The sequence below is a fragment of the Nicotiana tabacum genome, chromosome 10 (assembly GCF_000715075.1).
Source record: "Nicotiana tabacum cultivar K326 chromosome 10, ASM71507v2, whole genome shotgun sequence".
Lineage (NCBI taxonomy): Eukaryota > Viridiplantae > Streptophyta > Magnoliopsida > Solanales > Solanaceae > Nicotiana > Nicotiana tabacum.
This window is the reverse complement of record NC_134089.1, coordinates 84,165,000-84,180,812: the sequence shown is the minus strand read 5'-3', so window position 1 is coordinate 84,180,812 and position 15,813 is coordinate 84,165,000. Positions and strand designations below refer to the sequence as shown.

Genomic DNA, 15,813 nt, shown 5'->3' with positions numbered 1-15,813 from the left:
CCTATCATGACACGAGATGGAACAACTGGTACATCTCTCTAGATTTTTTGGCACAAATATTTCAACCATTTGTGGCTGATTGTTCCAATCTAACTTCCAGTCCCACATGTCCTCCCAGGACAGTATTTACACACTAGTTGCACCATAAAAAATGCTAACATTCCATCCATACAGATAAAAAGAACAAAACAAAATTATGAGTTACTATAAAGAGCAAGGCAACAATTCCACAAGACGAATTAACTTGTCAATGTAGTGAAAACTTCATCAACATTTAAAAAGGTGTTTCGACATGAAAATTATAAGAATGACAATGTCAGAATGAAAACCAAACGACTATGGAGATAGTTACTATAAAGGCAAGGGGTAACTGAAAAGAATTACAATATTATGAGTTTGTATCTATCTTGGCGATCGCTGCCTGTCCATTCTTCCCTTATTCCCTGCTCTTCTAGCTTCAATTGATGGAGAAGCACTGAATAAGGCAAGGGGTCGAGACAGTGTTAGAATGAAACCCAAACGACTATGGAGAGATATTCGTTACTATAACTGGATCAGTGCAAAGACTTCCAAGCTATAAGACGAGGGACTTCAAATTCAGCTGTGGTGTGTGCAAGGAAGACATATGGACACTTGTCTGCACTCATCAAGTTGATATGGGGGACATAACAGCAATTTGACATTAAAACTGCCTTTTTCGCCAAAATATATCAGTACGGGCTTTTTCCAGAAAGCTAATTCTCACACCATATATGTCATGCCAACCTGCATTAAATGCGAGTGCGGGACACTCAGACTGGCAATTTCCCTCCTGCAATTCTTTCTAAGGAAAGCATAGAAGTAATTTATGAAAAGCTTCTTGATGAACCAGGAACTTTTCCTTGCCCTAATATTTCCATGACCGAGGAGGTAAACCACACCGGATTCTTTGGCCTTGCGTAAGAATGAGAGCTCCTTCTCAAAGGACTGATCAGCATCGGACAAGAGCGACTCAGAGGAAGGGCCAGGCTTCATCTCTTCTGAAGTGCTTTCCTCCATAACTGCCTTTCCAGTGTCCCTAAAATCAGCTAAGAGAGGAACACCAAGTGAGTAAACACTCCCATTGGGAGCAACAAGGACCCTTGAAAAGGCATGCTCTTCTTCAGAATCTGATTCACCATTGCCATCACTTTCAAGTGACCGCTCCTGAGCATCTCGGCGAATGAACTTCTCAAGACTTTCAATCAGTAGCTGCTCGAACATCTGGTGGTTTTCTTTGCGAACATCCTTGTAACCATATCTGTCAGTTCAAAGAGTTAGGGCTGAAATATTAGGTAGCCAGGTTCCACATAAAAAGACACAACAAATGCAGAAAAGAGAAAGCATCTATCCAAGAAAAACTGTCGAAATTCATCTGTATCCAAAGCATGGGTCCAAGAGAATCATGACAGAAGAACTACCCATAGAGTTGGGCAATTTAGCAAATTTTGTTTGCAAACGAGAATTAGGTATCACAATGTAGGTGTTCACTTGAAGATACAGGTCCCGGTTTATCACAGAAATTACTGTCCAAATGCTACAACTATTTACAGATATCACCTGTCATGCAGCAGTCTTTATTAGGTCAGTCAAAAGCTATGCAAGTGTAAAATTTATAGTAGGTTCTCCTTGGCCACAGAAATCACACCAGATAGTCTAGAGAATGTACCAACAGAGAATGAAAGAAGCTAGCATGATCACCTGGCAACACAACGAAATATGTGGTAGCTTCTCGGGCAGACTCGCCGAAACAGGAACCTTTCATTCTGAGGTACTACAGGAACAGGAATGTATTTTATACAAACAAAAATAATCATTGAATGAACAGCAGGAAGAGTGGTGAGGAAATGTCCAAATATAGCCGGTATGCCCTTTGCCAATTCATTATAAAGCAAGCCAATTCCAGGAGCTCTGATTGTTCCAAGGTTGGGGCCAAGTTCACGTAGCACGTCCATAGACATCTTTTGCTTGACTTCAGTTTCATACTTCAGCTTGCTTCCATAATTCCATATGTACATAACAAAAAACAAGACTACTGCAAAAACCAGAATAATCCAGCTTCCATCTCCCACACTCCATAAAACTGATGAGAAAAACATTAATTCCAACCCCAAGAAGATAACGACAAAACTAAGCACAACAATGATGTTGATCTGCCATATCAGAAGCATAACAATAGTGACTAGTATTGTTGTCATCATCATCACACCAAGCTCCGCTATTCCTGTCAGACAGGATATGCATCAGACATGAACAAGCCAGTATAAGCCTTCATTTAATAATGCAGCCTAGAAATCAGTTAATTAAAATTGGAAGCACCCCACTGTTTTCCTAGTCAAACTGATCAGGACCTCTAAATTGAAATCCAAGCAATTGTCATTAACTATTCAAGCAACATACGAATATTCTTCTGCTATCTTGCCTAACAGGCCAAAACCCTAATATCTTAAGTATATTCAGTTTCATCACGCACAAATCAGTTGTCATTACATGTACTACATCCTGTGGAACTGATTGGTACAATACACTTTGATATATTTAGATGCCTGTCAAAAAATGGAAAATATAGAGTCACGACCTACAAGATTGAATACTAATTCATCCCATTTTACGTAACAACATTTGACTGAACATGGATCATAAACTGATCAAGATCAAATGCATACTTTTATCATTTCAAGACAAACTACAAAAAACAATGAAGGACAAGAAATTGGATGTTAAGTTGTTTCTTTTTCTAATATACACTTATTCAACTGTTTTTCTGTCCTGGTAAATGCACTCTACAAAATTCTATTTCTTGAAACGATGCAGTAGCTTTAATCTTTCAATTAGTTATTAGTTACTTGGAATGATCCCCAATGATTTATCTATGTGGCAGCTTCTAGTTACGTAACACTGATATCCTAACTAATTGAAACTTGGTGATGATAAAGATTAATAACTAAAAAACTAAAAATAAAAATAGAAACCATTAAAGGGATCAAACTGTAGCATTCATGAATAATTAGAAAACATGCTGCAATTTGGAGGGTTTATACTTTCAAACACCAGATCAATCAATATAATTTCTAAGTTTTAATCAAAAGTCAAAAAAGATTATAAATAAGCAAGCCCAAGTGCATGCAGACGGCCCCTGGATCAATGCAAATTCAAAACCCGTCGAAAACCTCTCCAACATGAAAGGATCTGAGTCAATCCAAATGATATGAGCAAAACCCTTCTCTGAGAAGAACAGAAAGTAAGGGATCTAAGTTTTCCAAGAGATTTGACATATCTCACGTTAGTTTGGTCAAATCAAAGGTCAAACAAGATCTTAGATGAACAGGAAATTTAAATTTTGTATCGGACGACCTTAAACACTTGCTGAAAAATAAATATCAAGGCGTTCACTATTCGCCATATGCACCAGAGAGCATACATCCAGCAGTAATAGGAATAAACAAAAGAAAAGAACCAAATGAAGTAGCAAAGAAATAAATAAATTCTAAAAGAACAAGGAACCAGGCATTACCATAAGCATTTCCAATCTCATATATGCTTGAGATAGAACAGACCATCACCAAGGACAATGCGAGAAGAAACCAGTTCATCACTGGGATATATATCTGACCCATGAACTTTCGAGACGTGTGAATAATTTTAAGGCGAGGGAAGCAGCCTAGGGCTGTGGATTGTTTAATGCAAGAGAAAGTTGCTGTAGTCATTGCCCTGCTGGCAATCAGTGCAGCTACATTAGCAATCAAGAAGATGGGCCAGAAAGCTCCACCTGCAACATGATTGGAAATTTTAACTAAAAGACTTGATTTTTTGCTCCTTTTGGATTCATAAACCTTTATCATCAAAATCATAGAAGATTACTGATTAGTTCCAAGTAGAAAGTATATTGAAATGTGTCATCCTTATTTTTCATACTAAGTAAACAAGGATTATCAGGGAAAGAACAGATGCAGAAATTTACTTGGCACAGAAGAGAAGAAAGCCTGTGTTGTGTCAGCATGGTTCTCCATAAGATAAGCTGCTTGACCAAGGTAACCCAAGAGAAGGCATGGCAGCACAAGGAACACAAAGGTAAGCTGTAACAAGAAGGTTGATACTCAATAATCGTCCATGAAAATCAGAAAAAAGAATTATCAAAAATACAAAAGGGGTAGGTATAATTATATCTATACACCTCCCCCCACCCCACTCCCCCTAGCCACAAATCCTATGACCAGATCTGCTGCTGCATACCTGGACTGATCTCACAGAAAAATAACAAAGATCAGCAAACATTGCCTCGGAACCTGGGTTTTAGAAATGATGATCAGCTCTACATCCCAGAAATAAAGACAAAAAATATAAAACAACATTTACCAAAAAAGAGGAAGAAGATTGAGGAGTTATAAGTTTCTTAAATGAATTAATGGAGAAAAAAGAATAAGAAAATAGAGAAAATTGCTTACAGACACACAGTCACACACTGAAGTATATTTCTTTAGAAGGCCAAGAAAACGTCAACAGTGAAGAAAAACAGGTGACCCCTCGGGGACATCCGATTAAAAAAAGAAGAAAAAAAAGGTGACATAGAAGGTGAGGATAAGATGTCTTCATTCAAGTGGGAAAAAACATCAAGAAATTACCATGGGCTGATACCTATACCAAATGGAAATGTTTAAGCCATTGATATTTCTCTCTCAAAAGAGAGGCGAAGAGTCAAATCTATTGTACATATATTTCATCTGAGTACTTGTCATAAAAAAATTCAAGTGTATGTTTTAACCAAGAAAATGGAAGAGCTGCACCTAACTTTGTTAGACCAAACCCCAAAATTAAGTTCTTAAAACATAAATATCCTAAAACATAAACAAGTTTACCAGGACACAATCACTAACAGATAATGCAAGAACAGATGCAGAGTAGCATTCAGTTGTGGTGTACCCCATGACAACACACTGATACAGAGACAAGCTTAATCCCTTTCTATTGCATATAATGAATCAAAACTACTCAAGACTTTTATGGAATTTAACCTTCCAAAAGATAGAGGACAAATAAAAGGCGCACTTGAAACTTGGGTTAGGACAAGAACAAAGAAAATAACTATATGTGAAAAGCCCTGATTGCTCAAGATCAGAATTCAGAAAAGCTGGAAAAGTGAAGATCCAAAGGGACTATTTAGTTCAAATGATGTTTCCATACATTCATGCTTCAAAGGCATATTTTCAAGAATAGTTTTAATTTATGGTACATAACATAATTTTCCTCTACAATTCTTTGACAAAAATCAATTCGCATATTGCCTTATGATTGGCAACTCAAAGACTGCAATTACTTCCTTTTTATTGAAATGTGCAACAGATGTACAGCCCACGGACCGGTGGTAGTAGAACTCAAAAGGGGGTTCGCAATGAAGCTTGTCTTGGATAAATCCCACATCGCAATGGGAGGAAAAAATTAGGGGGCATAAAAGGGCGAGTTCAAGATTCAACTGTTGAGGCGCCTTTTCTATCAAAGCCCAAGGGGACAAAACTGTGACAGTTGGACCTGGGCCGTTACAACTGGTATAAGAGAACCATCTTTCTTAGAGGAAGCAACTTAGGCGGTATCCAGGGTAAGTTCAAGTCTTTTGTTCTCTTTTTAAAGCTGAAACAAGTTCATCCCGCAGCCCTATTTGCAAGGGATAAATAGCAACTCAATGATTATCCGACGATGCCACAACAGGTAAGATTCAGTTCTATAACTTAATATTTTTTTGGCAGAAGAGAATATATTTGTAGAAAGAAGTTAGTGAAGTGAGGTTGAAAAAACATCTGACGTTGTAACAGTACATGCACATAAATAGAGAAGTCCAAACATAAAAGTCAGGTTCACCGTGCACTCAAGTAACCAAGAACAAACAAAAGAAAAAAGGAAACATATAACAGTGCATTTTTGTGTGTGATTCCAATTAAAAGCTCAGTGTCAACTATCAAAAACATCCATGGTCAACAGTTAACCTGTTGCACAAAGAAGACAGCCTCCAAGCGAGTACCAGGCCTTCGTAGGATTGCGCTTAAAGTAATAGTATATATGAACTGGATTAAATGCCCTCCAAACCCTGGAATCATAATTAATGAGGTTGTAGATGCCAATTCCACCCAGGGAACAGAACCATATAAACAAAGCAGGACCCACGAAAAGCCCCACTTTACTTGTCCCATATTTCTGTACACTGAACAGAATTACAAGAAATGCCACTGAGATCATCACAACTTGATCTGCAAAAGACATTAGAGTATAAGAATCTTACAACTAAAAGGACTTCAAGTGCATAATGATATCACATATGGTAGAAAGAGCAATATCATATCCATCCTATCATCTGATTCTCATAGGTTAAACCTAACACCTCATACAAGGTGCATCAACAAATCAGTCTTGTCAGGCTAAAACTATCAGCTCACACGACTGAGCTTCCGTAGCAATTTTGAGCAGCACCACTATTAAATGGTACGAATTCTCAATGACCAAAACGATACAGAATGTAATATAACCAGAAATTCCTTTCATTACTGAGCTAGGCAATGTCAACGAGGTTTATACCTCATATGCACATAAGCAACCTTTTACGTAAGAAAAACACGGACCATTTCCTCAGTTTGTGCATGTCATCCGTGAACATATCACACTAATCATCCTTGTGTCATTCCAATTGTAATGGATGTCCCAAAGGAATGGTATAACAGAAATTAAGAGCAAACTATTTACCAGAAAACTGTTTTCAGTTTACAGAAAGGCATGTTGAAGAGAATTAAGTGATCAACATACTTGCAGAAGACATATACTCCAAGAAGTGAACAATTCTGTAAAGGTTCCCCAGCCAATAAGTAAGATTACATTACAACAACAACAACAGACCCAGTCTAATCCCACAAGTGGGATCTAGGGAGGGTTGAGGGTAGTGTGTACGCGGATCTTATCCCTACCTGGTAAGGTAGAAAGGCTGTTTCCGGTAGACCCTCGGCTCAAGAGAAGGTGAAGAAGATAAAGAAAGAAGGGCAAGAAGAAAAAGAAGAAGGAGAACAAGGAAACGAAAGGAGAAGAAAAAGAAAAAGAAAAGGAAGGAGATGAAAAGGAAGAAGTACGATTACATTACCTTGCTTAATCCCAGAAACTCCAACTCTTAAACCACCAACAGCAGACATTACTGCATCAGCATAGTTGAAAGAACTTAAACTTTAAATAGGAAAGAATAGCTTATTCATTCAAAAAAAAGAAAGGACCTTAGAGGACCAAAAGGCAGTACTGACTTGTTTCTCTCAACCAACAGATTTAACAGGTAAAGAAAGGCTACAGATACCTGACATAGCAGGTGTAACGACTCCATCAGCTATCACCATAGCAGTACCAGCAAGAACTAACATCAGAAGAAGCTTTTTCAATGTCAGTGATGCTTCAAGTCTTTCTTTTATTCTCAAAGACCTCTCAAGTTCTGGAGATGGCACCTTCAGTCTGAAGCCTGATATTCGAGCATCTGATGGAAGTTGGTTTGGAAGAAGATTAACCTTTGCATGCCTACAAAGCAATGAGTACAAAGCAAATGTACCACCTGCAGTTATTAACCAAACTCATTGAATGAATCAGAAGATACAAAGTATAGAGCATAATGATGTAAAACAGCTCGCCAAATTTCAAACGTCAGCTCACCTTCACCATCATCATTGGCCCAGAGAACAATAAGAACATATTTAACCAAAGGAATGAGGATTAAGGTATACAAAACCAAGGATAATGCACCAAGAACATCTTCGTTGCCATTGACAGGGGCCTTGCTGAACATCACACTGAATGTATATAAGGGACTCGTCCCCACATCACCAAACACAACTCCAAGAGTCTGAAAGGTCAATAGGATTTTCCTACCTGCTGAGACATCCTGCAAATACACTTGAAAATTAGTCAATAATTCACTCTGTATTCTAAAAAGAAAGCCTACTAAAACAACAACAATAACAAACCCAATGTAATCCCACTAGTGGGGTCGGGGAAGGGTAGTGTGTACGCAGACCTTACCCCTGCCTTCAAGAAGGCACAGAGGTTGTTTCCGGAAGACCCTCGGCTTAGGATAGGGAAAAGGAAGGGCAACAACAACAAGCATACCAATTAGAAAACCGAAGCAAAAATACAAAACTAAATATACTAGGTATTGTAATCAGAAAGCAATAACAAGTAATCACAGAAGTCAAGGGATACGAGAATACACAAATAACACTAAATCACATACTAAAGCTATTGTTACCAACAAGGACAACGATCGGCTACCTGTCCTAATCCTCTACCTTAATTTTCAACCGCCACACCTTCATATCCATGGTCATGTCCTTAGTAAGCTAGAGCAACGTCATATCTAGCCTAATCACCTCTCTTCCAATATTTTTTCGGCCTGCCTCTACCCCTCCTTAGGCCCTCCAAGGCAAAACTCTCACACCTCCTCACCGGTGCATCTGTGCCTCTCCTCTTCACATGCCCGAACCATCTAAGTCTCGCCTCCCGCATCTTGTTCTCCATAGGGGCCACGCCCACCTTGTCCCGAATAACTTCATTTCTAATTCTATGTAACCTGGTATGCCCGCATATCCATCTCAACATCCTCATTTCAATCGCCTTCATCTTCTGGACATAGGAGTTCTTGACTGACCAACACTCCATCCCATACAACATAGTCGGTCCAACCACCGCTTTGTAGATCTTATCTTTAAGTTTTGGTGGCACATTCTTATCCCACAAAACACTGGAAGCAAGTCTCCATTTCATCCACCCCGCCCCAATACGATGTGTAACATACTCGTCGACGGTCGATCTCTCAATTCCCTTGTATAACTGACCCAAGGTATTTAAAACTTGCCCTCCTAGGTATGACTTGTGAATCAAGCCTCACGTCTTCGTCCACTACCTAAGTTGCACCACTGAACTTACACTCCAAGTATTCTGTCTAATGCCTACTAAAACAAATCAAAACAAAAGTCTAAGGATAGCTTATGTACACAGGTTCATTTAGTATTCACCCTCAGGAAAGGACATCCACCGAATGAAGTCAAAGAAAAGAGAAACCATAAAATGAAGGTTCGCAAAACAAGAAAGCTAAAACCACATTGTAGCCAGAGTTTCTTAAGTTGGTTATACATCTGATTAGCACATGCATACCTTGTGTAACAAGTATGGACTCAAGGCACACTTCTGATCTGTATAAACTCTAGCTCAATGAATATCGTGTGGATATTCTTCTTCCTATCCCTGTAGACTCTCCTGATAGTTATTTAACTTTGTTAGCTCCCTAGTCTTTAGCTAATCATCTATACTGGAGCTAACAGCCACGACTATATTTGCTTCTATTTTGTAACCTTTAGCAATACGCCATTAATGAATAAAAAAGGCTTCAATCTTCTTAACAAAAATCTGCAGTGGATCTGTCAAGAATAAGCCCAAGCTAGCCCAAGTCTATTGTTTATTACTCTTTCCAAAAGTTTCATTATATGACTTATAAGTTCAATACTAATGACAATTCATATAAGCTTTGCAATATCTGTTTTGTTCTTGTATATCAGAACTAAGAATCTAAGATACCCTTTCTTCAATCATTTTGTATTTATTCATTCATTAATATGATATGGATTAACTTGACCATTTATATTGCTCAACCTATTGATGACAAACCTTTATAGGGATACTACGGACCATAGACATTTCTATTGACCCCAACTTTTTTTGGATTGAGGCATAGTAGTCGTTTTTAGCTAAGTTTTCCTGTCGTAGATGTATGGAAATCTGAAATGTTATCCTCGTAAATTGCGTTGAGCAATTGATCGAAATAGCATTTTTGTCTAAAAACTATTACTTATTTCAAGTCTTTATCCATGTTTTCTTGTAGACCTGCTAGCTTATGCATTTTTTCCCTCCCTTTCTGCATCCCAAACTTTTGGTACACCATACAAGTCGTCTAAGGCTTTATCCTCGACTTTGCTAATAGCCTTCTTAGCTTCTCTCTTTGCCCTCTTATACTCTTCAAAGGTTTCTCCATCTTCTGTTATTGGTAACTTCCCATAAAAGAATCTTTTAATTTTAATAGTTCTTTACACCTCTTCATTCCACCACCAAGCAATTGCATCCAGGTCCTAGGCCTTGTGTATGCCCAAACATCAATTGATATTGCCTCCAAAAAGGTGGATCTAATCCTAGCACTGGCAACACCAAGCGAATACTTTTCCATTCCAATGTTTATAGCCTGCTTGGCCAAGCTTCTAAAATCATCTTATTTTGAAAAGTGATTTTCAGAAAAGTACTTTTAGTGAGAAGCAGTTTGTGTTTGACTAATTAATTTGAAAAGCACTTTTAAGCAACAATTAGTGCTTGGCCAAGCTTTTAAAAAGTGTTTCTAAGCATTTTTCTCAAAAGTACTTTTCAAAAAAGTGCTTTTGGGAAGAAATTGTTTTTTTTACTTCTCAAAAACTGCTTCTCCTTCCCGTCAAAAGCACTTTTTGTTCCTTCTAAAAGCTTGGCCAAACATCTTCACTTTGGAAAAAAATACTTTACACCCAAAAAAAACCTGTTTCGCTTAGCTGATTTAAAGAAGTTAATGAGCATTAAGTGCTCATTAATGCTCATTTACCCTAAAGAACTTAATACTGGGTATGTTGTTTTAATGAGCATTAAGTGTTGAAAAGCACTTTTAAGTGCTGAAGCTGATTTAATAAATAAACAATTACGTGTTTGGATAAGAGTGCTGACACTGATGATAAGCAGCTGAAGTGTTTGGTAAAAAATACTGATAAGCTCTTTTTTTTTTGGTTAAAATGACTCAAATATCCTTAAAGCTATTTACCCTAATTAGAAACTTATTCTTGCAAGATTTAAATTCATTGTTTCATATAGAAATTATTTTATGTCTCATTTATTTTTTAGTTTAAATTTTATTAGATAAGATTATTTTATATAAATATAAATTATTTTTATAATAAATTAACATACAATAATTATAACTTGACTAAAGTTTGTCAGTAAAAATATACTTAAATAGTGCACAAAATATTCATATAGAAAATAGAAGTGTTCAAATTTTCTTTATTTCTAATAGGAAACATTCATTATATGAGAGTATGCAAACTTGCTCACTCCAGATAATGCTAAGAAAAATCCGATTTTTGTTAATGGTAAGAAGGTGACGGAACAATTGATGGGTTAGGAAGTTTGTTTTAAAGATAGAAGTATTTTAGGGATATAATAGTAAAAAATTTCGTCAAACTAAAAGTGTTGATATGTTGAAAAATCATACGTTGGGGGTGAACAACTTATGGCTTATAGCTTATCTTTGGCTTATAAGCACTTTTCATTTACCAAACACGTAGATAAGCTAAAAAGTGCTTATAAGCTGGTTTGACCAGCTTATAAGCTTAGCCAAACACCCTCAAAAGCACTTTTGGCCAAAAAGGAGCTTGGCCAAACAGGCTATTAGAAGTGAAGATCACAAAAAAATGACAAGTTTCATGGGACTTGGAGCTAACCAACATTTGGACTGAAGCGGGAAATTATGAAAAATTATATAAAAAAAACAAATATTGAATTTAGTACCATAATAATGAAAAAAAATAGTCATTAAAAAGGAATAATTAAAATAATGAATTTTATAATCCAAAGTTCAATATTTTCAATATTAATTTCACTCCTCAAAGTTGAGATTTAAAGAACTGATCAATTTGCGCATCATTGTTTGAATTACACACTTTTGTAAAGTGCACGGCTTCGTCCATAAAGTGACAACACTTCGCTTCTCATCGCATTAAGTAATCGCATTAAGTAATGAATCAACAACTTTAGATATCACTGCATCTGTTTGAGCACCGATGTGCAGCATTACTTGGTACATGTACTGGCAAGAGATAGCAAGCACCCGGTGGACTACTCGAGGTGTCTGCAACCGCCCTAAAAACCGCAGTGATAAAGAGGAAAACTTCAATTGCTATTTTTTAATACAACTTGTCATTTCATTCCCTTGGATAGCTTCTAACTCTCATGTTCCTCCGGCAATTATTTATCCTTAAACGTTGTTAGGTGCCTTTCTAGTGTCCACCATCGAATCCTTGACTGTAAATAACTCTTCTCCTTTTTAGCTTCTCTCTCACTTCATGCCCAAGACAACCAGACTATGTTAGGTGGTTAGAGCTCATTCTAGTATAAGATGCAACTCTTACATGTGACCTTATCACTTCTCCAAAACAAAATATTGTTTCTCCACTCATTTGGCATTTTCCGTTCCCAAAATACAACATTGAATAGCTTGGTTAGTCATAAATCATACTACCCAAACTTCAACATGGATACCAATTGAACCACAGGCTTTCTAGCCCTCCTACTTTTTATAACATCCTCTACTTTAGTAGATTTGATTGTACAAGTGTAGTTAAGGCTATTTGTCACAAATGTACGAAGATATCGAAATAGCATGCCATCTCTCTTTGATCTCAATATCCTGGTCAAAACTGGTTGAAAATCATTTTTAATACACTTAATTTGGTTCAAGTCCTCTCTTCACTTATAAAGAAGAGTCTTTACTCCTTTCTCTCTTAGTCGTGCTTGCTTATGCATTTCTTTCTCCATCCTGGGGTCCCTAAATTATAGTACAAGTCATTAGAGTCTTTACCTCGAGCTCTACTAAGTAACTTTTTACCTTATCACTACACTGTTCATACACTTTACTGAGAAAAGGTAAGGGCATTTCACTGATGACGATCGCACCAAAAAGGTGTGTGATCACAGTATATACAAATTGTTCATGATACTATTCTACCAGCAACTCATAAAGTTAAATCTATCATTTGACCTATGATACTCCCTTCGTTTCATTTTAATAGTTAGTGCTTCACTCGGCACAAAGGCTAAGAAAGAGAGACTGCTGAAAAAATGCGCTTTGAACTTTTAGGTCCTAAACATATCATTACATTTCTATAGCTATAAGAGTATGTCATTAAGGATAACTAAAATTCAAATTTAAAGAGTTTTCAAGTATATAAAAGCGTCATTCTTTTTTGGAACACACTACAAGAGTTTCAGATAAAATAGAAAAGGAAGTAGTATTTATGCATTAATACTTTGACCAATACGAGAAAAGAGGTACACAAATATTTCAATTGACGTACAGGATAACCAATTTTGGAACACACTATGATCGAAAGAGTTTCATATAAAATAGAAAAGGAAGGAGTATTTATGCATTAATACTTTGATCAATACGAGAAAAGAGGTACACAAATATTTCAACTGATGTACAGGATAACCAATTCCTTCAAAGCATCCACTATTCCTCTCCTTCCATTGGACCCAAAATATGCATAATGAGATAGTTTGCCATTGTTTTATGGGAGTCTCATGTAGCTTCATTCCAGCGCAACTCTTGAAACAACTTCCCAGAGATGGCCCAGCTGATCTTAAAAATTTAAAGGAACATAATGGGGCTGTGCTCGTACACTCTTAAAAGGCTTCTCTATTTTCTGTTATAGCAAATTTCCGTACCACTCTTTTTTGCTTTAACAACTTTTTGCACCTCCTCATTCCAACAATAGAACACTTGTGGTCAAGGTCCTAAGTCATATACACACGAACTTCACTTGCAACTTTCTAAATGCACTTGTCATTTCCTGGATATCTGTATTAGCTTCCAATCTCAGATCCTCCTTCATTAAATTGTCCTTATGTGCTATGCTATTTGCTTTATGCCATTTAGTGTTCACCATAGAATCTCAGTTGCCTGATAGTTTTCTCTTTTTTCGCTCCTCTCTTTGTTTCATATCTGCTTACCAGTTCATCTTGTGTGGTTAGTGTTTCTCCACCTATAACCTTGCAGTCTTTACATGTGACCCTGTCACTTTTTTAAGGATGAAGTCTATTTGGCTATAGTTCTCTTCCAATTTTAAGTTTTATCAAGTGCAATTCCCTCTTAGTAAAGCGTTAGCCAAAACTAAATTATTAACTATTGATCAGGGAAAAAAAAATATTGGCTAAGGCAAACTATAGAAGAGCATTCATTCTTCATTCTTGGTACAACAACCATATGCGAAGATAAAACAAGAAAATGAACACATTTTCTTTGTGATGGTTAGAGTTACAAGTATCAAAGATAAGGCAATAAGCAATAATTGGAGATGCATAAGCATTCAAGGATGACCTCAAACATCAAAAAGTGATGCAATAACTACTTTTGGGAGGATCACAGAAATTCAGAAGCTAAGGAAAATGTTAGCTTACAAACTGGGTAGAGGACATGGTACTAAATAGAAGTGAGGAAAAGAGATAACATATGTCCTATATTAGATAATGTATACAGTTTAACGTAACTTTTACTTGTCAAAAAAAAAAAAAGTAAAAACCTGATTGAGTATTTTGCTTCTATCATTACCTACAAAAAAGTTAAATTCACACTAATTTGGCACCTGTTCAAACAACTTCGTTTGTACCCTCCTTTGCTTCAAAAATACTTCAGTTTCTTGTTCCTTTCTTCTAACCTTGACTACCCTCTCTCCTCTTTGTTTTTTCTCCCTTTCTGTCCATCAGTGTTACCATTCTTGGGGTCGAATAAGCTTCACAACCCTCTGCATTTCAGTTCTTTCCTTACAGTGCAGATATCATCTAACAGCAGACATATTCTATAACACGTTGATTACGTAACCAAGTGAAATTAATGCACAAGCTTCACCAAGCAAGTTCAACCGAAAACAGGTGAAGAGGTTCTAGAATGTAAATATAATAATTTACCAAATTAAATTATGCATAATTAAGAAAATAAAAGTTGGATCACACAATTCAGCAAATTCATAACTAGAGAAACTCACATCAAAGTCGTTCTTCTGAGCACCAGGGACTTCAAGAGCTTCAACATCAAAGGAATCAATGCGAGGGCCAGTACGGATCAGCTTACGCACGGCATTATCGTCCTCATCCTCAGAGTCCAAATCCAAGACATTGCGCGGCGTCGAACCATCATCTCCATTGACAGTATCATGGTCAACACTATTAATATCCGAATCATACTCATCCTGAAACACCCACCGCGATTCAATCGAATCCATAGAGGCTAATCCGCCATTATTCTCCCGATCCTTCTCCAATCCCACATTCACCATCTTAAAAATGTTCAAGAGATTTACATGTAGATTTGATGCTATAGTCAAATCCTCTTCACAGGTCCTTCTCGTACGATTCAAAATCAATCAACTGAATAATTCTTACTATGCGTCTTCTTATAGGTATAGGTATACGTATAGGTATGCATTTGTGTATATCAAAATGTGTAAAAACTGAGAGAGTGGATTGAAATCGAAGCCCTATAAATTTGTGAAGGATTTGGATGAGATTTAACAGAGATTTGGGTTTAATTATAAACTACTTTGAACGGATCAAGCAGTTTGTTGGGGGTTGGGGGTAAAGGGGTGGAGGTAGCAACTACTTTTTTACACGCTGCGTTTTCTGTCCGGGAAAGGGTCAAATATGCCCCTATACTATTGAAAAAGGTCTAATATTGCCCTCCCTTATACTATCCGTCCAAATATATCCCTAACGTCATATTATCGATCCAAATATATCCCTAACATCATAAAAGTGGTACAAAGCTGCCCTTACTCCATTAACTGCCTCCCTATGACAACGTTTCATTGCCACCTCACCATTATACTCTCATTTTCATCCTTTCCCCACAACCTTTCTTTCCCGTTCATTTGAAGAAAAATCACAGATCATAGATATACAAACAAACTATATCAAAAGAAATACTAACAACTAAAGATAATA

General features: G+C 36.9%; 1 protein-coding gene across 2 annotated transcripts; it reads right to left on the bottom strand.

The window, feature by feature from the left end:
- Positions 1 to 239: 239 nt before the first annotated feature.
- LOC107783760 (potassium transporter 7) lies at positions 240 to 15,485 on the bottom strand. Of its 2 annotated transcripts, none has more exons than XM_016604782.2 (10): positions 14,859 to 15,485; positions 7,687 to 7,915; positions 7,340 to 7,588; positions 7,136 to 7,186; positions 5,997 to 6,257; positions 4,252 to 4,304; positions 3,980 to 4,094; positions 3,533 to 3,787; positions 1,720 to 2,242; positions 240 to 1,279 (listed from the first exon to the last, which is right to left on the bottom strand). In XM_016604782.2, exons 1-10 carry the CDS (start codon positions 15,147 to 15,149, stop codon positions 742 to 744), a joined length of 2,565 nt encoding a protein of 854 aa, XP_016460268.1. In that variant the 5' UTR covers positions 15,150 to 15,485; the 3' UTR covers positions 240 to 741. The 2 variants fall into 2 exon arrangements, with proteins under 2 accessions (XP_016460268.1, XP_075079126.1); XM_075223025.1 differs by lacking the exon at positions 14,859 to 15,485 and adding an exon at positions 14,460 to 14,592.
- Positions 15,486 to 15,813: the final 328 nt, after the last annotated feature.